The sequence below is a fragment of the Homarus americanus genome, unplaced genomic scaffold (assembly GCF_018991925.1).
Source record: "Homarus americanus isolate GMGI-L3 unplaced genomic scaffold, GMGI_Hamer_2.0 scaffold57980, whole genome shotgun sequence".
NCBI lineage: Eukaryota > Metazoa > Arthropoda > Malacostraca > Decapoda > Nephropidae > Homarus > Homarus americanus.
The window spans coordinates 4,695,072-4,718,663 of NW_024716703.1; the positions used below are offsets into that span (position 1 = coordinate 4,695,072).

General features: G+C 45.4%; 1 protein-coding gene across 2 annotated transcripts in view; it reads left to right on the forward strand.

Annotated features, from left to right (window-relative positions):
- The window catches only part of LOC121858261, an 86,777-nt gene that overhangs the window by 15,900 nt on the left and 47,285 nt on the right, over positions 1–23,592 (forward strand). Inside the window, exons 1-2 of one of the 2 annotated variants that reach the window (XM_042354566.1) lie at positions 12,133–12,752; positions 22,943–23,044. In XM_042354566.1, the coding sequence (XP_042210500.1) occupies positions 12,507–12,752; positions 22,943–23,044 (348 nt within the window). In that variant the 5' untranslated portion in view covers positions 12,133–12,506. Of the gene's footprint in view, positions 1–12,132; positions 12,753–22,942; positions 23,045–23,592 lie in introns of those variants that run through there. The other variant, XM_042354567.1, reaches the window with a different exon arrangement.

The following is a 23,592-nucleotide window of genomic DNA, read 5'->3' on the forward strand; positions in this document are numbered from 1 at the left end:
ACAGGTGTGGGGTAGTGGAGGACAGGTGTAGGGGTATTAGGGACAGGTGTAGGGTATTGGGACAGGTGTTGGGGTGTGGGACAGGTGTGGGGTAGCCAAGGACAGGTGTGGGAATTATTAGGGACAGGTGGTATTTGGGGTCTTAGGGACAGGTGTGGGGAATTATTAGGGATTAATGGGAGTGTGGGGACCAAGGTGTTTGAGGGTCTTAAAGGGACAGCAGGTGTGGAGTATTAGGGACAGGTGTTGGGGTCATAGGGACAGGTGTAGAGTGTGGGACAGGTGTGGGGTGTGGGGACAGGTGTAGGGGGTATTAGGGACAGGTGTGGGGTATTGGGCAGGTGTGGGGTATTAGGGGCAGGTGTGGGGTCTTGGGAGATAGGTATGTAGGGCATTAAGGACAGATGTAGGGGGTATTAGGGACAGGTGTGGGGTATTGGGCAGGTGTGGGGTATTAGGGACAGGTGCAGGGTATTAGGGACAAGTGAGGGGCTTTGAGACAGATGTGTAGCCGTATTGGACAGATATATGGTTTTAGGTAACAGGTGGGGGGGAGGGACCTTATTACCTGGGTGTTCGTCCTGCGTCGCTGCCTCCAGAGTATAGATGGAGGGCTGGAGGGACCTTGATATCTGGGCGGCGCGTGTTTGTGAGGCGTCTTCAACTTCCTGAGGATATCCTGGTTTTTATTCCAGCTCGCACGCCGACTGCATAAAGGAAGGTGAATGCCCCGTGTATCTGGATTGTGTTGTGATGAGGTGTTGTGATGAGGTGTTGTGATAATTAAGGTTGTGTTGGTGTAGTGTTTAGTTTTCGCTTTTAAGATATTTTTTTGTGGAATTACCTGATGGATTTTTACCCAAGCTTTACCCAAGGATAGGTTAAGTTAGGTTGGGTTAGGTTAAGACAGTAAACACCAGATACCCCGCTGGTCCTGTGGTACCCGAGGGGTGGGTGGTGACGTCTGTTTAAACACGTTAAAAAGTAAAAGGATTTAATGACTGAATTAATTTAGTTTTCACTTTCTTTCGGTCGCCGGGTGAGAAGGAATCCAGGTGTATACGGGCAACGGGGTCAGAGTGTTTGTGGGAGGGTGTGTGTATGTGTGGTCAGTGGTCCACACGCTCACAGCATCAACTATTGACAATCATGAAGAATCTAGTCTCGTGGGAGTGACAAGCGCTTCTACCCCACCAACGCGGGGATTCAGAATGTTGAAATTACGTTCCAGAATTAAATCATTTAGTAGTGAGGACGTCATCAACCAAACTAACCTATAAAAAGATTTATTTCCTTAACAATATTTCCCACTTCCATCTCTCACACAGGATCTGGAATGTGAAAATGATTTTGAAATTTGTGTTTTACCCTCTGAAGAAATCCTAAAGTCAATATACTTATAACCGGTTCGTGTTTAGGTGAAGTAAGTGGAGGTATTTTGTCGTCAAACACTCAGTCGGTAATGTTGTGAGCTGGTCCTTGGGCTGGTCCTAGGGCTGGTCCTTGGGCTGGTCATCCTTCTAGGTATCACTCGGGGAAACTGAGGGAACTTACCACTGTCAGTGTGGGAAGTAAACAAACAGCGAAGACAATGTTTAGGCGAAGGAGGGAATGTGTAAGATTTCCTTCAGGCTAAGGACGTTTTTATGGTAATGTTGGGCTCTTCCTCCACCTCCTTCACGTCCCTCCCTCCTTTCCTGGACGCCTGCCATATCTCGGCTCCACTACGCCATTAAAGACGAGGAGGGACAGTCATTTACACATTACTCCCGACTGAAGGCCACTCAAGGTCCAGTCTTATACCTAGTCAATGAAGATCTCCCGAGGCCCCAACTGCCCACCTTGATGTATGCTGCCGCGTCATCAACGACGTAATAGAAACGCTTAGGTTTATTCACTTTTTTTGTAGAATAGAGAAAAAATAGGAAAATTGTTATCAAAGTTTATAATGGATAAGATTAAGTGACCTCAGATGAGAATGAGAGAGTAGCCGGATAGAGGTCGCGTTCCTGTGGCCGGATATGACAGTGATGCCAGGAGACCGCTTCTCAGAACACTATGACGTCACGCTTTGCACCGAGACTGAGGAGCCCCCCCCCCCTCTTCCCCTTCCCGCCCTCACCCCCTCCCTCCCTCCCTCACTTGACTGCCAGGGATGGGATAGCCCTGACTAATCCTTCTGCAGGTACATTCGCAGAACTGAACGCTTACTGTACTGTGAATTTGGCTCACTCAGACAGGAAGACGGATTTTACAAACTGTTGGTGGTGAAGTTGTGGCTCAGTTACAGGTGAGACGTCCTGGCAGTAGGTGAGCCTTATTACCAGTGACACGTCCAGGGACCATCAAGGTGTACTACTGGTGTTGTGTTGAGGACCTGTAGAGAGATATTTTAGGACTGGTCGACCTCTACTTACACCTCCTTCAGTTCTCCATCGGGAATTAAGAAGTACGCCAGTAGAACCTCGTGTGAGCGTGTGATCCGTGTATGAACAAAACATCCACTCATGTTACTCTCGTGTATGAGTATAATTCGTACATCGTCCATCGAAAGTATCATCAAATCAATATTCCTGCTACAGTGTCTGGGGTTAACCACCCTACGACCAACAAGGTAAAGTAATTAGCTCTGTGTGTGTGTGTGTGTGTGTGGGTTCACCTTGATACTTGTCATGAGGTGAACTACAAGTGCTGTCGTCACCAGATGTGTTGTAACGTCAGCTTCATGCTTGCTCAGCCTCAGGTGCTTGCTTGCCAACCAACCAACCTACCTACGTACCTACCTGCCTGCCTGCCCTCTTTCAAGTAGCGTGGGAGAGGGCAGGAGACTCGGGTTAAAGAAAGCTCTGAGGCAATAACACCATCTAGGTAGATTAATTCCCTCTGACATTTGTGTTGTGTTTGCACTTGGGTCATTATTAACACCTGTACGACATCATTAACCCCTGAGATAATGTGATGAGACGAACCACTTAATTTTTTTTCTATCCGTTCATTTAATACGAGTGGTTGAGAGGCGATGATATCAATGGGAGAATGGTCCATGTTGGCGTGTGTGTGGGAGGTGACTTGGCACTCCAGACGCTGGCTGTGGGAAACTCGTCGACTTTCTCAGGTAGTCATACGAACGCAAAAAATGTATCAATAATGACGAGCTGATCCCCCCCCCATCCTTTCTCCCCTTCAGTCAGTAGCTTTCTCCCTCAGTCACTATAGCTGTTACTGTTTATGTTGTAGTTGTTATTGTTTCTGTTGTAGCTGTTATTGTTTCTGTTGTAGCTGTTATTGTTTCTGTTGTAGCTGTTATTGTTTCTGTTGTAGCTGTTATTGTTTCTGTTGTAGCTGTTATTTGTCGCTGTTAATGTTAGTTGTTGTAGCTGTGCTGTTTCTGTTAGATGTTATTGTTTGTTGTAGCTGTTATTGTTTCTGTTGTAGATGTTATTGTTTCTGTTGTAGCTGTTATTGCTGTAGCTGTTGTTGCTGTTGTAGCTGTTATTGTTTGTGGTAGCTGTTATTGTTCTGTTGTAGCTGTTATTGTTTGTGTAGTGTTATTGTTTCTGTTGTAGCCATATTGTTTGGTTGTAGTTGTTAGATTGTTGTTGTAGCTGTTATTGTTTCTGTTGTAGCTGTTATTGTTTGTGTTGTAGCTGTTATTGCTTTGTTTGTTATTGCTTGTGTTGTATTGTTTTCTGTTGTAGATGTTATTGTTTCTGGTTGGGTGTTTGCTATTGTTTGTGTTGTAGCTGTTATTGTTTGTGCTATGTTATTGTTTGTGTTGTAGCTGTTATTGTTTTTGGCGTGTTGTGAGCTGTTATTGTTTGTGTTGTAGTTGTTATTGTTTATGTTGTAGCTGTTATTGTTTATGTTGTAGCTGTTATTGTTTATGTTGTAGCTGTTATTGTTTATGTTGTAGCTGTTATTGTTTATGTTGTTATTGTCGTTAGATGTTATTGCCTCGTTGTTGTTAGTTTGTTGTAGCTGTTATTGTTTATATGTACTGTTATTGTTTATGTTGTAGCTGTTATTGTTTATGTTGTAGCCGTTATTGTTTATGTTGTAGCTGTTATTGTTTATGTTGTGACTGTTATTGTTTTGTTATGCTGTTTTGATTGTTTGTGTTATTGTTAGTTTTGTTGTAGCTGTTATTGTTTGTGTTGTAGCTGTTATTGTTTATGTTGTAGCTGTTATTGTTTACGTTGTAAGTTCTGCTGTAGCTTATTGTTTCTGTTGTAGCTGTTATTGTTTCTGTAGCTGTTATTGTTTCTGTTGTAGCTGTTATTGTTTTGTTGTATCTGTTATTGTTTATGTTGTAGCTGTTATTGTTTCTGTTGTAGCTGTTATTGTTTCTGTTGTAGCTGTTATTGTTTCGGTTGTAGCTGTTATTGTTTCTGTTGTAGCTGTTATTGTTTCTGTTGTAGCTGTTATTGTTTTTGTTGTGTTTATATCAGCAAGTCGCCACTGATGATGTTTTCAAAGCTGCTGTGACTTATGTAGGCTACTACTACTACTACTTTTTTTTAATATGGCCTCCAGCCTCCCCCAATAGCCACACCTTCGCCACCATTTATTTACCTTAATATTAAATATCCTAATACATAAGAAGCTATCCTATCTGTGTTAAATTAGTTGAGCCGCAGATCTATGCGGCATTCAGTGACTGTAGCCTCATAGTCAATATCTGCAGCAGTTGTCGGAGTAGGGGCAGAAGCTCTCGTTCCCCTGAGGCAGAGCAAAGCCGACCGAAGGAGAGAGAAGGACAGTCGACATCTCATCCAGGCTGTAACATAACTTCTGGGCTGCTGCTTCTGTTCGGAGATCAGCTCCGCGAGTCTGGCATAGAAACATCTTGCACTTGGGCCCATCCCACCAGAGGTTGTGAACACTAGAGGAGTGAAGCTGCCTTGATCTACATTTTGAATTCTCTCCCCATATGCCCTTCTCTTGTCGTTCTCGTTCCTCCTATGCGCAGCATCGAGAGCTAGGTTACGGTGACAAACGGCCATGGGATCAAAAATCCTGATGTCGAAGAAAGCTCGCTGTCCCCGCGTCCAGAATCCTCGAGCACTGACGTCCACACGGGCTTCGTTAGATGTGTTTGAAGTCCTGTGTTGGAAGATCTCGCCATCCAGTGGAAGGAGGGTCGGTTCTACCATGACGTCCCGGCAGATTTCCTTCAACATATTTGCTGTGAGATCCCTTACCTCGTCATGCCTCATGCATATGAAGCCCCCCTTCTTGCAGACCATGGCGTGATCGCCATCATAGGAAGAGCCACACACGCATTGGGAGGGCAAACCATCTACTGGCCAACCGTACCTTAGAGCAATGGCATCTGTAAATTCTTGTTTGTTAAGGCTGAAACCATTTGCCCTTATCGGTAACGTAGTTAACCAGTTCGAGGCGCCCACCTCCTGCGCTATAGCTACTTTTTTGTCAAATTTTCTGGAACCTGCAGCAATAGTTGCTGCAACATGTCATTTTGGCAGTGCTGCCGATCTGTTGTAATGGAACTACGGATCTTATTAACTTCGCTGGTGTCCACTTCTGTTGCATTCTGGGCTATTATGTGGTCAGTGAGGGCTGCCGTGAGCTTAAGTGAATTTTGATGTTCAGAGTCAGCAATCTCCTTTGACCACTACTACTACTACTACTACTACTACTACTTCTACTACTACTACTACTACTACCACTACTACTGATGCTGTGTTAACTCTTCTCTCGGCATCGTCTGAACAGCTCCACTTTTATCTAATCTCTCAACAGCTGGGTACTGACAGACACTCTAAGACAGCTTCGTCAGTGTGTCTGTTTACTCTCGTCCGTCTACTTGTCTTGTATGGTAGTGGTGGTGGTGGTGGTGGTATTGATAATGGTTGAATTGTTGTAGTGGTGATAATGATGGTGGTAGTATTGATAATGGTGGTGATAACAGTATCACACACACACACACCAACCAGCTGCCCCAAAGCCCTTCACCATATCCGTATTTTCCCTGTTCAATGAAGGTGATTTCCCCAGACACAATTGAGCATTTTCCCATTTACTCTCTCTCACACACACACACACACACACACCACCAGGAAACTTCCCACGAGGGAAACATTCAGGGTCGTGTTATTGTGGAATGATTTTATTTCCGACTTGTGTTCGGTGAAGTTTCTAGATCAGGCATTGGTTAAAGGTTCATTGGTATAACCAACCGCAATCTTGACAATAAAACACACACACACACACACACACACACACACACACACACACACACACACACACACACACACATAATATCAAACATCAGTATTCAGAATTGCTTGCCGAATGCTTTCACTCAGCAAACACTCAGGAGCGGAAAACTGTACAGCGGCAGTGAGAGGGATGTGAGAGGGGGTTGAGAGGAGGGAGAAGTGAGAGATGGGGGTCTCAAGCAGTCAAGTCTCACAATAGGGAAACCTTCTTGAATGCTTCTAAAAGACAAACACAGAGCCGTACAAGACTCATGCATTACTGAGTAAACATAATACCGTATACTGTTGACCTTAATGACTCATCACCGTTGTTATAAAAGCCTTAAGAGGTAATTAAGGTTAGGTTAGGTTTAGGGAGTAATTAAGGTGTGGTTAGGTTAGGTTTACGGGGGTAATTAAGGGGTGGTTAGGTTTGGTTTGGCTTGGTTAGTTTAGGTTAGGTTTATGGGGGTAATTAAGGAGTGGTTAGATTAGGTTAGGTTTATGGGGGTAATTAAGGGTGGTTAGGTTAGGATTATGGGGGTAATTAGGAGTGGTTAGGTTGGTTTATGGGGGTAATTTAGGAGTGGTTAGGTTAGGTTTATGGGGGTAATTAAGGGTGGTTAGATTATGTTAGGTTTATGGGGAGTAATTAAGGTGGTTAGGTTAAGTTTACGGAGGTCATTAAAGGGGTGGTTATATTAGGTTAGGTTAGGTTTACGGAGGTCATTAAGGGGTGGTTATTGTCCGATGCTAATGATATGTAATTATTGTGCTCCTTAAGCATGACTTGGCTGAGAACACAACACTTCCTCTTTACTTTGATTCCTCTCCTGTCCGATACTTCCTCTCCTGTCCGATACTTCTCCTGTCCTGCTTCCTCTCCTGTCCGATACTTCCTCCCTGTCCGATACTTCCTCTCCTGTCCGATACTTCCTCTCTCCTGTCGATACTTCCTCCCCTGCTCAGATACTTCCTCTCCTGTCGATACTTCCTCTCCTGTCCGTACTCCTCTCCTGTCCGTACTTCCTCTCCTGTCCAAATACTTCCTCTCCTGTCCGATACTCCTCTTAACTGCCTCTTGGTTTAAATGGCCTCGTTAGCCTTACCCATCTAACCTTACACTTGTCTACAATGCCAGTACACACACACACATACATATACATACATACATACATACATACATACATACATACATACATACATACATACATACCTGCCTCTCACGACCAGGTATAGACAATAATGTGCCGTGTGTGTGTGTGTGTGTGTGTGTGTGTGTGTTGTGTGTGTGTGTGTGTGTGTGAAAGGGTTGTGTAGTATCATGATGGTCTGTGACGAAGGTAAAGAGGTGGAAGTGAAGCTATGTTGGAGAGAGAGAGAGAGAGAGAGAGAGAGAGAGAGAGGAGACTTGACTGTCACTCATATTCGTAATACCATGTTTGTCTCTAATTAAGGCGGATCATATGTCATGTTTTGAAGGAGTCTCTAGGATTTGGAGGAGGGGATAGGGTTGGAGGAGGTGGGGGGTGTAGGGTTGGAGGAGGTGGGGGGTAGGGTTGGAGGAGGTGGGGGTGGGGTTGGGGGGTGTAGGGTTGTGGAACTTATGGGCGTGGATGACTTGGGCGGGTGTGGTTTGGGTGTGTTAGTGTGGGTGTCTCAACTGGAAATAACAGGATGTGTGTGTGTGTGACCCAAGCTGGTATGTGTGTCTGTGTGTGTGTGTGTGGGCGTGGGTGACCTGAGCGGGCGTGGGCGGGGGATGATGGAGGTGCCAGTGTTGTTTTTTGTGCCCCAAGACCCGTTACCCGAGATACCCCCTCCCCCTGCCCCTCCCCTGCCCCTCCCCCCTCCTTCCTATGATGGTCATTGCTGTGTGTTGCATGGCTCTCTGGGGTCATTACTACATGTTGCATGGCTCAAGGGGTATGGCTCTGCTCGTTGCACGGGTTTAACTACGTACGGGTGATTGTTGCTACGTCTTGCACGGATTTAACTACGTACGGCTGATTACATATACGTATTGCATGCCTATTGACTCAAATGACGGTATTACGGAGTGGAGATTGATGAAATACGGACGATTGATCGAAATATGATAATGCTTAGTCATATTATGGAAGATTGATGGATGAAAAAACGACTCAAATTACGGTAACGTGTAGTATACCTTGTCTACTACTATGGAGACGTGACTAACGCTGCCTGGTGACTAAACTTAAAAGGGAAACCACCGGCGGAAGTGACTCGCCCAAGTGACTCAACCTGACGGAGGGAGAGAGGAGAGAATACAGACTCAGAGGAATGGAGGGAAGAGAGAGACAGGAAATTAATATTGACTGGCTTAGAGTGAATGGGAGGGGGCTGATGGGGTTACTGGGGTAGGTAAACAGAATGAGGTTAAATGAGTGAGAATGAATGAATGGGTGAGTGAGTATATGGGGTGATTGAAGCTCATGGGGGTGATTCATAAAACTCCGGAAGGGTTGGGTGACTCAGGATGTCTGACTCATGGGGATGGGTGAAGCAGGTGGTAGTGGTGGTTGAAAGATCTCCAGGTGGTCTCCTTCTTATTAGCATGTTGAGGTGGAGACTCACATGTACCCATCCTTGGCCTTGGAGACGTTTTAGTTGTTGGAGGACGCGGGGCACGACCTTGATGCTGCCTGCACCTGGAGACATTGTTAAACTTGGAGACATAAAGACATAGTTACACCAGGAGACATGAGTACACCTGGAGAACACCCCACACTACAGAGGACACTTGTACCTAGTAGGAGATACAGGTAAACACAGGTGAGTGAGGGCGGGGCAGGTGAGGGAGTGGCACACCTTACTCGTCACTGGGCACTTAGTAAGCCGGCCTGGACTCCCTCATATGGTCGCCTGGTTGGAAAGACGCCCCATCATGGTGGACGCTAATGGTCGACTGAACTATTCTCCTGAGGACCTCCGGGGTTGAACTAAGGCCAGAAAGTGTGAGCATACAACTCCTTATTCTCTTAGACAATCGTGGGTCAAATTCTTACCCATAACAAGATGTGAGGACCAATCAGACACGCTTACTTTTAACTACTGTCCAACACGTGATTGGTTATTTAGAGTGTATTGAAGTTACATTGGATTTGATGATAGTTAAATGTGTCCAGTCCTCAGTTATGGGTTTAATCCCTTTACTACAGGGCCACCATGTTTGATATTGTATTTGGTAACCCCAGGCTATGTTATCCAGCTCAGAGGTGGACCCCTTACACCAGGGGTCAGTAGACTCCATTAACTCTTGTGTTTTGAAATAAGAACTGGTAGTGGGTTAAGCTTTTTACCGGTAGCCCAGATGGCCACTAGTTCTGCAACACATTAAATCGTGACTGTTGATTCGGTGGGTGACCCCTTGATGCCCCTGGCTTCATTGCATAACACACAGGGTCGTCGGAGTAGGCAGGTCCACTGGGGTCATGGTGGGGGGAGGGGGGGAATCGAAGTGGAGAGGGAGTGAATTTTGTGGAAGAGGGAGGAAGGAAGGAAGGAGGGAGGGAGGGAGGGAGGGATGTTGTTAGGCAGGTCATTGGGAGGGGCGTCAGGAGGGTTGTGGAGGGTATTACTCCTATTTAATGGACCAGTTTATCATAGAATGAGCTTGACCATCAGTCTTACCTCCCCCTCCCACGATTACCCCTGAATATTTACACCTGGCGTACCACACACAGGAACAGCCCGAGTCCCACAGGTGTTGTAGGAACTGGTGTAGTGCTTCACCTATACACACCATCAACACGGGGTCACTATTCTTACCGTGTCGTCATCGGGTTATTTTTGTGAATGGTGTATTGTGTGATTTACCGTGTACACTTAACAGCAGAATTTTTGTACACGGTGTTAGATGAAGGTTTGACCTCTTCTAACCTAACCTGACCTAACATAACATAAGTAGATTAACTGTTGCTTAATGTTATTACTTATGTCGTCATAGGGTTGGTGATGTAATCTTGGTGGTTGCGAATAAGGTCAGGTCATGATGGTAGCTGGTGATGTGTTAAACCCATGGTAGGTGGTGGCAGGGGTGATGGTAGGTGGTGGTGGCAGGGGTGATCGTTGGCAGGGGTGATGATAGGTGGTGGTGGCAGGGGTGATGACTGTTGGTAGTGGTCACATTATGAGTTCTTGTTGATACTGGTGGTGTCAGGGAGGTCATGGTGGTGGTACTTGAATAAAAGTAATGGTGGTAATGATAACTTGTGGTTGTCAGGTTGAGTTCAGGTGCGTCCTTGGTCCAGGTACGTTAACTAGGTCGAATGAATCATGCTTGGCACCTCGCTCAGCCTGCCAGTCACCTCTCACCTGGACATCTCGCCTCCAGCACCCCGGCGGTTTCTAGGGCTGTCTTATCTGTTAAAAGGGACACCTAGGGGAGAAGAAGGGAGGGTCAGGTGGAGATAGAGAGAGAGAGAGAGAGGACCTGAGGGACAACTTACACGCTTAGGTGACTACAGGACCGTGTAGGCATTAGCAGGAACAAGAGACCGACATTAGTGGAAGAAGGAAAATACCTGGAAAGATTAGTTTAATGGTGTTCAGGTAATGTAATCGAGTGAAGGTGATGTTTGTGTTTTATTGGTAAAATATGGCTGTTGTTTTTCATGAAGTTAAAATCTGTGTGATCGGCAGCAAAGATTTTCCCTACTCACAGTTGCCCCACACTGACACGAGGAAACAAAGGCGCCCAACAGGGAAACAAATATGGAGTTGGTGTTTGCCATCTTGACGGTGTAGGACCAAAGGCAGACGAAGGTGTCATGAGTCAGAAGGACAAGTCAGTGCATCAGGGCGGAGGGTCTGGAGGAGGAACTTATGTGACGGGTCAAGGGTGCGGTGGTGACTAGATACCGAACGTCACCCGGGGAAAGTGTTTTCATGTTCGTCTTAACGGAGCGAAAAAAAAATCATAAAAATACCCTTGATGACGATGATAAACACTCACCTGTATACTTAGAGGGGAAGGATGAGGATATAGGAAGTAGAAGAGAAAGATACTATCAACCTGGTAATGGGGGGTGTGAAGGTGAGAGAGGATAAGGTCAATGGCAGATGGCAGGATGAGACATAGGTTAGGTCAGGACACTCAAGTGTACTGAAAGTCTCACCATAAAGGTTTACTGAAGCTTGACCAGGTGACCAACTAATTGTTTCGTGGAGGTTATTCATTGATGTGTCACTTCCTAATCTGAATATGACTCAGGACCTCAGCGCTGAATCACCTGGGATGGTTCCTTGTTAAAGTTGTCATAAAAAATGGTTGACATCACTATTTTCCCATTGTGGTAGAGTGCATAAGGGGCGTGTGTGACCCTGATGTAAGTATAATGAATGGTGGTACACAGTCAATGGTGGAGGCTTGGTGGTGAGGACGACGGAGGGAGGGGGGGCAGGTTACGCTTTTTGAGTCTGGCAGGTGAAAGGAAATTCGACGTCCGCTGAGCCCAGTTGACGATCCAGGAGTCCAGGGACTTTTCCCCTCGTTTCACTTTATTGAGTTTGTTAGGCTGAGAACAGAGTGTCTTTGTGGTGATGGGTAATTGAGGGAAGTGATGCTTGTCGTGGGCGAGGAACCTTGAGTCTGCTGGGCCCAGTCACTGTTTTCGCTTGGCTGACTCACTCTTGCCACAGCCGCCCAGTTGTCCCAAAGTTTGGGTAACCATTACGAATATGGAGATTTTCTCCACCACCACGTGTGAAATATGCTGTATCAGTTTGTTGATACGACGCCAGATTTTATATTTTATATTCGCTCACGTGCAGACCCGGGAGCAGGTACCGTGGGAATTAATGAGAGGGGTTGTGAAAGAGGTGATGCTGGAGTGAGTATTGGTGGAGGCGGCCGTGGTGGCGGGGTCCAGCGTAGCTCTGTGCTCAGTGCGTCGTGAGGCGCCGTAGGGAAGACAGGCGGTACACGTACCACCCGTCCACACGTTGTCGCGATTGTCCTTGTGTTTTGTGTCCCTGTGGGGGTGTATCCTATCGTGTAAACGTGACGGAATCTGGATAACCCTGGGTGTTTAGTGCCTCAGGCGGGCGAGTGTGTGATGGTGGGGCTGAGTGACCTCTGGCCCAGGTACATCACGAGTGCCACCAGCCAGATATGCGGGGACATAACACACTCTTGTCCCTGGATGCTCGTGCCTGTGTGTCCCAGCACGTGTCATGCACTGCCGTCACCAGTGGTAGTGTGAGAGACAAGTGACCGTTGTGTTTTATGTACTGAAAACTAAACTACACCAAGAGCTTTAAATGCATGCCAAAGATGATGCGACACCTTATGTAAGAGACTCAGGACGGTGTCAGTGCTATGATGGCAGCGTCAGGAGGTGCCAGTGCCGTTGTGGGGGAGCGAGAGGCGCAGAAGGCGGCGGAGGGAGCACCCCGGCCACCATGCAGGACAAGCAACAGGTGGCAAGATGGTGCTCCAACTCAGACCTGCTGTGTCGGGTCTTCACAGCCTACCTCACCGTGTGGTTGGGCTGGGTCGTCCCCCGGGTATGTAAATTCCATATGGGATTACTTAAAGTCGATTTATCAGTAATAGAGTCTGCGGCCCGTGTAGCGTGGCGCAGCTGAGGGAACAGGTCTTGCCTGCATTATACCTGTAGGGGTAGAGGCGGGCAGCACCGTTAGGCCAAGGCTGTGTGCCCACCCAGAACTCTTGGCTAAACTGGATGCCTTGACGTCACTCGTGCATGGCTAATTGTCGCGTTTATAGGTGCAAAAGATCTTGGAGGTGATAAATGATTTGCTTGACATTGAATTTAGTAAGTGGAATGTTTTGACCCGCGGAGTTGAACCTAGTGTTAGGGCAGTCAGTAGTGATTCACTCTGAGGTGTGTGTGTGTGGGAAGTCGCAGTTCAGACACGTGTAGGTTGGTGGTGGGAGTGGAGACCGGGAGCTTGACCTGAGTTACCACACAGCCTCCTAGTGGGGTCACCTGCCTGACGTGGATAGCACCTGACCTAACGGCTAACATGTCTCCTAAGGGGGGTCTCCATTACCTGACTTAACGGGTGAAACGGTCTCCTAGGGGGGTAACATGGCCTCCTAGGGGGTCTCCAACACCTAAATTGCAGCCTCTCACTCATCCAGTAAAGGTCAAGCGGCGTGTAGAACATTAACGTTGTCTTTACTCTGTGTGTGTGTGTGTGTGAATCAGTAATTTATTTTGTACATTTACCACAAGAAGAAATACATTACTTCAAACTTTAAAATATCGCGAATAAATTGAAACTTGTTTTCCCTAACGACTTCACCTGTAAGATATGTTCACCTGTTAGTATTAGGTATATGAATCAAGTAATGAAAGTAATAATCATATTTGTCCTATTAGTATTGGTTTGTGGTACAAAATAATAATAATAATAATAATAATAATAATAATAATGCTACAACTACTAACAATAATAATAATAATATGATCAGGTGTTAAGCCTTGATACGTTACAAGAATATTAAATCGTTGGTAAAAATAGTTACCTGGTACACCTATCTCACCTGAGAGAGCGGCCCAACACGAACACTTTTACCTGGTGTAATTTGCTCAATATCCCCCCGTTTACCTGTATAGTGATGTCTTGTACCTTTTTACCTTAAGTCACGTGAGTGGGAGAGCTACGTGTGGGTCTTGATGAGGGCGACCAGGTGTCACTCAGGTGGTGTAATTAACTCCCGAATTTGACCATATCTACCTGTGTAATGGTGGGGGTGTGGCTGGGTATGTGTCTCTCTCTCTCTCGTGAGTCATACAGCTATTGCTCATTATATCTTGTGGTGTAGGCTATAGGCCATAACGCAGATGAAGAGCGTATCTGACTGCTCATCGTGTATAGGTATTTCCTGGAGGTGATTAGAGAGTGATGGAAGTGGGCTGCCGAAACCACAACTACCACCACACTGACCACAACTATCATCACTACTACTACCACCACTACTACCATCAATAGCCTTACCACCACTTACCATCACAACCAATACACCTTTTTCACCTTTACACACACACACACCTGGTCACTCCTCTTTTTCCTTAAGTTACCTGGATATTATTGTGATTAGTGTTATTATTGCCAGGTGTGGGTGGACGCATCTCCAAGCCTTAATTTCCCACGTGTTACTCAACCAATACAAATTACTGGGTTTCATTATCGTCTCCTGGCGTTATCACTGTCATCAACCCCCGTCACGGTTGTGGGTGTGACGGGAGGTGGTGACAACAATGCTATACTGGGCCCGTCACCAGTCATTGTTCTCTTAAAGACACTCAAATGTGATGATGCTCCAAGGTTCTTTAGGGAGACAAAACAGTGATTTATTTATTTATTTTAGATTTTGTTTCTTGATGACAGGAAATATTTATTGATTAAATGAGAGAAATGGGACGACATTAGGTTCTGTGGGGCTACCTTACCTCTCTCTCTCTCTCTCTCTCTCTCTCTCTTTACACGATATTTCTTCCTCGTTTCATGTCTCAGGGTGATGGCAACACCACCAGGTAACTATTTCCAGGTTAAATTGTCGATAATTGTTTATACCTATGGAGTGTTTACTGATCAAACAGGGAATCGTGACGTAGGAGCCGCTGACGTCATGCCCTGGTGTGGCTCTCCTGCCCAACACCCACCATACCACCTTCACCTACCTGGACGAGCCACACCTAGACCGAGCCACACGTTGGAAAAGATTAATAAATACTTAAAGATTTCTTCTGTGGGATTTCTCTTATTTCAACAGAGTAATTTTTTTTTTCTTTCCTTTAATGTAACACCTCCCAGTTCTACACATGTTGAGGGGCCTCGTCAGCGCCTTCTATGGTTCTTGTAACAGTGATGGAGAGTCAGATGTACTTTCTATCTTAGTGGGAATGTCATGGTGAACTGTACGCGTGTTTATGTTTGTCTCTTGGTTAAATTGTTTCTTGTGTGTGTGTGTGTGTGTGTGTGTGTGTATTTTCAGGTATTGTCATCATGCTACGTCCCATCTTTCCACCCCCTCTCTCTCTCTCTCTCTCTCTCTCTCTCTCTCTCTCTCTCTCTCTCTCTCTCTCTCTCGGCGTTAATTACACAACAACATGTAATTTAGAGAGTGTTTATTGTTGTGGCAAAATCTCCCCAACATCACTTTATAAAACCTTCTATTAAGATCCTCCCGAGGCGTGTGTACGTGTGTGTGTGTGTGTTTGTAGTGATCAGGTCGTCCTATAGTGATGATAAAAAGACGATCTGGTCGACCTCTGATGCTAGTGAGAGGGCGACGAGGTGAGAGGGCGACCCACTCACCCAGAGGCGTTGTCAAGAGAGGGGAGGGGTTAGGTCAGTCAGCTGTGGTATTTTATCGTGTGTGATTTATAGTTTGACCGTGTGAACACCTGGTCGACTACCTGCAATTCCCAAGTGGTTAGATTAAGAATGTTCGGTCTCCAGGTGCACAAGGGATATAGTCGAGGTAAATAACAATATATATAGTTAGTGAAATCTCAATATAACGGATTTCTCTCCATATATAATCCGTTAACTGGAGGGTTTCACGTCTAAAGGATCCTCGATATAACGGACTTCTATTTTTATGTAGTTAACTAGAGGGGGGTTTCACATCTAATGAACCCTCTATAACGGACTTTCCCCTATAACGGACTTTCCCCTCTATATAACGGACTTTCCCCTTTATATAGCGGACTTTCCCCTCTATGTAACGGACTCTCCCTATATAACGGACTTTCCCCTTTATATAACGGACTTTCCCCTCTATGTAACGGACTTTCATCTTTATATAACGGACTTTCCTAGCATTAGTGAGGCCACACATGGATTATGCGGTTCAGTTCTGGTGTCCTTATTATAGAATGGACATAGATTCTTTGGAGAGAGTACAAAGAAGAATGACAAAAATGATCCATAATATTAGAAACCTTCCATATGAAGAAAGACTGAAAAGCTTCTTACATTCATTAGAGGCGTAGAGTTAGGGGAGATATGATAACAAGTGGGTAAGTGGGATTAACAAGGGTAAAATGGAAGATGTTCTGAAGCTCAGTAATAACGAAATAACTAGAACAAATGGCTTTAAATTAGATAAATTCCGATTCAGAAAGGATATAGGCAAGCACTGGTTTGGTAATAGAGTTGTGGATATGTGGAATAGGGAGTGCTGTAGTAGGATCGGGGACGCTAGGATCAAGACGAAGTTGGATAGGCACATGGAAGTGCTGGGATGGGTGTGAAAGGGACTGTATGGGCCACTGCAGTATCCACTTTCTCTTATGTTATATAACGGACTTTCCTTCCTATATTCCGTTAAATAGAGGTTTCAGTGTAATTCATATATAAAGACATTTTCAGACTACCGTTAATGGTGAAGGGAGTTAAGGGAAAAGTGGATTTGAGAATTGTAAATATTTTTGTGTGTGTGTGATAAGCTGTGACGTATGACCCTGATGATGTGTTATGTTGACAATGTTTATGAAAATAGATGTTTACCTCTCAGTCTCTCATATCACATCCGCAATAAATGTGTGTGTGTGTAGAAGGGGTATGTGTGGTGATGAGTTTACGGGTGAGGGAGATGCTAGGGATAAGGGAGGGGGAGGGGGGTAGGGATGAGGGGGAGATGGGTAGGGATGAGGATGAGGGGTAGGGTTAAAGTGAAGGCAGGAGCTACATTATGGGTATACCATCTGTGGCCCCGGATCCTCCTTCCCATTACCCCCTCCCACGTCTTCCATCCCTCATCCACCCTTCCCATCTCTTGCCCTCTCCTTCCCATCCCTCACACGCCCCTCCTGACATCCTTAGTCCCTTATCATTCCTCTCTGTTATTGTTTTATTTTATTAGTAATATATCGGGTTTTCATCTTCTCTGCCTCTTTATCGAATTCTTGTCTTTATTCACCTTTCGTTACTCCTTCTGTTTCCTCACCCTTTCTCTGTTTAGTATCGTTTTTTCCCTCCTCCAGTCTTCTTTTTCCCCCTTCCTTCCCTTTCTCCATCAGTTTTCCTCCTCCTCCATCACTCCCTCCCCTTTCTCCTTCCATCAATTCCTCCCTTTCTCTTCCTCTCCTATTCCAGCGCCTTAAATCCCTGGCTGGTCTTCCTTTCACCCCGACCAGCGTGTGTTGATACAAGCTCTCACTTTTCCTGTGTTATAGATCATGACACTCGGCGGCGGCTCCTGAAGGCGAGGGTGGGTTCCTGAGGGCGGGGTGATGCTTGGAGACGCTGTAGAAGGCCTCTCCTGTCGTCCACTTACGTGTGTTGTCTTGGGTGGTTAGGGTCGTGGTGGTCGTAGATTACACGTGGTTTTGGCTTAATGGTCGTAGTTTGTATATGGTCGTCATCTCAAAACCTGTAATTTGTGGTGGTCGTCACGTGGTTTAAATTAACAGTTGGTTGTAGCCTACTGGTCGGAGCTCGTTTATCACCTTAGGCTCACCAGGTCGTAACTAGCATGAGGTGGTCGTAATGGTCTCGTCATGTCTGTACGTTCCTTGTGGTTGCAGTGTTCCCTAATGGTTTTACCTAGCATGTGGTGGTCGTGTCGGGGAGTCGTACTTGTTTTGATGGCTTATGAGGTATTGGATTGAGATCGTAAACCCGAGAGAGAAAGAGAGAGGAGTGTGCAGTCTGTCAACATAGTGGATGATAGATCTATTATCTCAACAACTTTTACTGTGGTGTGGACGGCAGGCAGTCTGTTCTGGAGGGTGTTTTGACGGCAGAGGGAGATAGAGTGAGTGAGAGATAAATAGAGACACCTAGAGAGATAATAAAAAAGAGAAAGAAACATGGAGCGGAGAAAAAGAGAGACACACAATCTCTCTGACGAGTTTTCTCCAGGTATATAAGAACAGATACAGGTGGCTTATTAAGTATAGATACAGGTGGCTAATTATACAATTTCTCTAGGGAGGGGAGATGAAAGAACTCCTTACATCATAATAGCGGTAAGATCATCCCTATATAGCCTGGGGGAGATGGATCCTTATGTGTGGAGGGAGGAAGAAGGGGTTGTGTGGGCGTGATGGGGGGGAGGAGGATGTGTTCAGGGAGACCGTGTGTCTGTCTGTTGCTGGAGTAATTAGACTGGTAAATTACTGTACTGGGGCGAGGATGGAGGGAGGATCTCTCTCGGTAGAATGAAAGGAAGTGGTTTACTACATACAGTATATTCACCTAACCAAAACACAAATGACTCGACATATTTCCCCCGAATGATGATTTCCTCTTGAATTATTCGCAGTTTTGAGATTTGGTTACGAGAAAGTTTTAAATAAAGCCGAAATTATTGAGAAGTAGAAGTGAAGTATTATTTCTTGTGCTATATGACTATGCTGTTTGATGTCATAAAACGTTCATAATAACAGGAAGGTAAAACACTCCACGAATGATGCTATTATACAACACTGGTATAACAATAGTGAATTTAACTCACAATCTCTCTGGTGACAAAAAAAAGTTGGTTCATTTACTTGTATTTAATGTGGGAAATCGCTTTAAGAAGTTGGACGACAAGTAACACACAAGGAATCAGAGTTCTGGTAAATACTTTCATAACGATTACTAAACTCTCTTCTGTAATCGTTTTTTTTAATAGACTGGTGTAGATGTAACCTTTTCTGTTGGCGAAATTCCAATCTTGTGGTTTTATCTCGACATCTGCAGGAAGACTATTTTTGTTGAGTGTGTGTGTGTGTGTGTGTGTGTGTGGCTGGAGTAAGGATTGACAAACAGACGTACACACTGGCACATACGGCAACGAGTCGCTGTTCTCTCTACCGACTTTCACAGGAAATTAAATGTTTGGTTGAAACGTGAGTGTACTGGGCCGGTGTTTGGCTGTGTGGTGGTGGTGCCGGCGTCAAGCACTGGCCCACTCACCCACCCACTCACCCACCCACTCATTGACACCTTCACTTCCTCAACTATATCATTGACTTGATCACACCTTGCGTCTCTCGGCCAACAGGTAACACTTTATATTGATACGCTTACCTGTATTTCTTTGCCCAGGTATACAGCAGATTTGTTTACACCAGTTAATTTACAGAATTTAAATGAGTATATATTTATTTTTCCATTATTTTGTTTTTATAATTGTAAGGATATTTAGTTGCTATTGATGTGTTTTTTTTGTTTTATTTGAGATAGAAATATGTTCAAGTTTTTATGGGGGTTTAATACATATTTAGTCCTTACGTGGATTAATTCCTAGTACTACATTGAAATCTCCAGAAACGGATAAAGTTTTTTTACAGATAACACATTTTGGAGACTTATTTTACCATCTGGGAGAATATCATGATGGGAGGAGGTCTTGGGTGTGCGTGCGTGTGTGTGTCCTAAATATTGTGTTTGTGTCCTGGAGAAGGGCAGAGTGTCGTCAGGCAGTCATCAGTATTCATCCCTCGTGCCCCTGTGACCAACATCTTCAGCGGGCGGATAGGCGGCGCCACCACCACCCAATTTGACACTATTGACCACAAACATCTAATCAGATATTTTGAGTCGTATATAAACAAGTGATCTTAGTGACGTAATCGGTGTTGGGTGGCTGTCTCACCATCAGTAGCCAACCCTCATGACTTTACATTGCCCCCCCGCTCTTCCCGGTTCCCCCCTCCCCGGTTCCCCCCTCCCCCACCTCTCACATAACACATTAGACACCGCCAAGTCGACGACGAAGTAAGGAAGGGACATCACCAGCCATCATTACCGCCACCAGCTTTATATAACCAATGTGTGTGTGTGTGTGTGTGTGTGTGGGTGTTGGTTTTGGTTGATTGTTAGGGCCATGGCGCGCTGGGACGGGCGGATAGGCTAGTCAACGCCTGGCCCTGTAGCCGTATTAGGCCAACTTGGCTCCCTCCTACTAACCCCCTTCCCTCTACTCCTCTCTCCTTCCCTTCCCCCCACCCTTTCCCCCCACTCCTTCCCCCCCCACTCCCTCCTCTTACACACCTCTACCACCTTTACTCTGACACCCAATATCACCCTGAACTAAACACCTTCTTTCACCCCTAAGTTAATTTCAGGACCTCCCAGTCTACCTTAACCATTCCCTACGGCTGGCAAACCTCACCTTAGCCCCCTTCATACTCCTACAGGAATCACCATTAATCCTGAAGACGCGTCCTAGTAACTGATGGCTTGGCGTTATTCTTGACCGACTCCAAAATAACACACTGGCTTCGTTATAATGGTTTTCCTCCCTCGTACTTTTCAACCATAACTCTCTCTCTCTCTCTCTCTCTCTCTCTCTCTCTCTCTCTCTCTCTCTCTCTCTCTCTCTCTCTCTCTCTCTCTCTGTCATGTAACATCACTCTTGTCCTATGCCTAATAACACACACTTGCTTAAACCGACGTAGTTTTTTCTTTTTTTAAACCATAATTTAAACCATCGTGATCCCTACCTTGCCCTAACACCCCCCCCACCTCCTCCTTCACAGGTCTCACTTAACCCTATCTATCACCTCACCCCAGCCCCCCTCCCTCTCTCTTCCAATCTTACCTACCACCTCCCCAATTTTACCCCCCCAGCCCCTCCTCCAACCTACCCTACCTCGTTGTGACCTCTCCCCAGCCCCTCCCCTACCTCGTTGTGACCTCTCCCCCAGCCCCTCCCCTACCTCGTTGTGACCTCTCCCTCCCCCCATTGGAGCTGCTTCTTTAATCTCATTAGGGCCCCACCTCTAAACCCTCTTCCTTAATCTAGTTGTATCTTAATTCCTCTCTAGTCCAGCCTTTAACCTCTCCTCAGCCAGACTTCAGTTCGTTCTCTATGACTCTAGTTTTAGTCACTTGAGTTTTTTATTGTAAATCCTGATCTTATGATTTTGTTTACGTCAAGTTTATTTCGTCTGGCATTTCCTTATGAGGGCGTCACCAGATTGCTGTCTTACCGTGTGTGTGTGTGTGTGTGTGTGTGTGTGTGTGTGTGTGTGTGTGTGTGTGTGCGTGTGCCTTACCTGCGTACCGACACTAACCCAACTGTACCCTGCCTCTGTACTATACCTGTATCCTGTATGTGTTCTACTTTCAACACGTCGGTAGTCAGTGTGTGTAACCTTCCTCCTCTATGTCTCTTCCCTGTAGCTGTACCCTGTCTTAAGTACGTGTATTAGTCTACGGGTGTCTTCTATGTCTTGCTAGTATTCCGTTGAGGTTATTTTCACCTCCCAAAAGAAACACATCTGCCTCGTCTTCTAGTTCAATGTGCTGTGAGTTGAAGAAACCCCCCCCCCCACAACACATTCCTTGGAGGCGTTTAAGGTTTAAGGCACTACCCATGGCCGCACCCCTCCCCCCTTGCCTGGGCGTCGTGGATTATGGCGGAGGATTTATACCCTGAGCCTCGCCCCTGACTTGTGCCACTCACCAGGACACTGACACTCCCGCAGAACATAAGGCGACATGTAGGATTTCACCCGGGTGCCATATATATGTTAAATATGTTGATGGCGTTGCTGTGGAGGAGGTGGTCGACACACTTTTCCTCTCTCCTTCTGCCTCGCCTTCGTTGTGTTTACCCTGTCATGATCTCATTCTCCCGATTTCTCTCCGTGAACGATCATTTATCTCTCCTTGGTCTCCTCATTTCTCTACACCCATACCAGTCTCCTCATCTAAATCGTGATATTTTATTCCCAAGAAACAACACGAATGACGTCTCGTATCAATAGTTGGCTGTATGTAAAGGTCTTGAAGCCTGGGAGGGACCATGTGTGTAAAAGATGTTCAGCTTGGGGGAGTGTGGAGTGACCCTGATGGTGTCGAGATGTTGTGGGTGGGAGACGAGGCTGTTGCATAATACGTAACGGCAGAGTGGACGGGAATGACTAGTTTGTTTGTTGTTGGTCATTTCAGTTGTGGTCATTAGGAGTTGTGTGTTAGTTTACTGTAACAGGTAATGGTGGCGTGCTGAAGTGTGAGGGGGGAGGGGTGGGGCACATGTTAACCATGATCACTGCCACAGACGCTGCCCACGAAACTCTCACGCCCACTATTAGCCCACGCCCACCAGACACCCACATCCACTCTATCAGCCACGCCCAACAGACACCCACTCTTCTTTACACACATATGAACACAACTTTAAACCTCATGCATAGACAAATTCATTCAGGTAAGCCAGGTGAGGTAAACTCATTAAGATATTAAGTACAGGTAAAGACAACTGTATTTATAGTTACTTATAAAGCAACTCTCAAAAGGTAACTTATATATGTAAATAAAAGTAGGAGTTTCTTACATTGAGTCTCTTAAAATTTAATTATATTAACTTGAGGATTGAAAGCTAAGACTGACAGCTCCTCAGACACACTAGAATATTTATATAATGTTTATTTTCATTATACATCTCTATAATGAGAAATAAAGTGTAATGTTTATAATAGCCATAGGATCGTTAAGTGTGTTGATGTTTATACTGTGGCAGATGTGTGTTGAGAGCTCGTCGAAAGAATAGTGATAGTCTTACTGTTTATAGACCTAGAGATATATTTTATTTTATTCACATTTAGAAACTACGGGTACAATAATCATTAACCACTGTACCCCAAATCTAAATATCTACAATAAACTACAAAAAATCACCGTAGTTACATAGTGATTTCTTTATACCTGAGATGTATTACTAGTATCATAATGTTGTTATTTGTAGTGGTTATTGATACGTGTTGTTATTGTTACAGCTTGTGAGACGCGGTGAGGAGGAGGAGAGTGAGGTAGAGAGGATACAAGACCTTTTCCCCCATGACGACCTACGACTACATGAACGAGACCCAGTTACTCAGGTAAGTTTGTCTGTCTCCTGTTACCTTACTCGTGTGTGTGTGTGTGAGAGAACAGTTATCTTACTATGATTATTTTCGTTTGGTTGTGATTGTTATTATTTGTTGTTATTGTTATTTACTCCTTCATTTTTATGTGTTTATCGTGTGTGCCTGAGAGCCTTTAGCGGATGGCTGTCAGCTCTTTTAGGTCATTCGTGAGTCACAGCTTAAACTCACCTGGCAGTGGTCACCTGTTGCGCAATTAACCCACATGTTGAAGTCAATATTGTATCTTAATCAAGGGGCATAATGGGCTGATGACCTCAGGTAGGGGTTCAGAGCTGCCATTATATTGTATTTGGTACGTGTGTGTGTGTGAGGGGAGGGGGTGGGTATGTTTGTGTAGGGCGAGTTGTGTGTTGGGGAGGAGGGGCTGTGTGGGGAGGAGGGATGTGTGTGGGGGGAGGGATGTGTGTGGGGGGAGGGATGTGGGGGATGTGTGGGGAAGGAGGGATGTGTGTGGGGGGTGTGTTCAGAAGACGTTTATAGTGTAGCTTAATAATCAATGG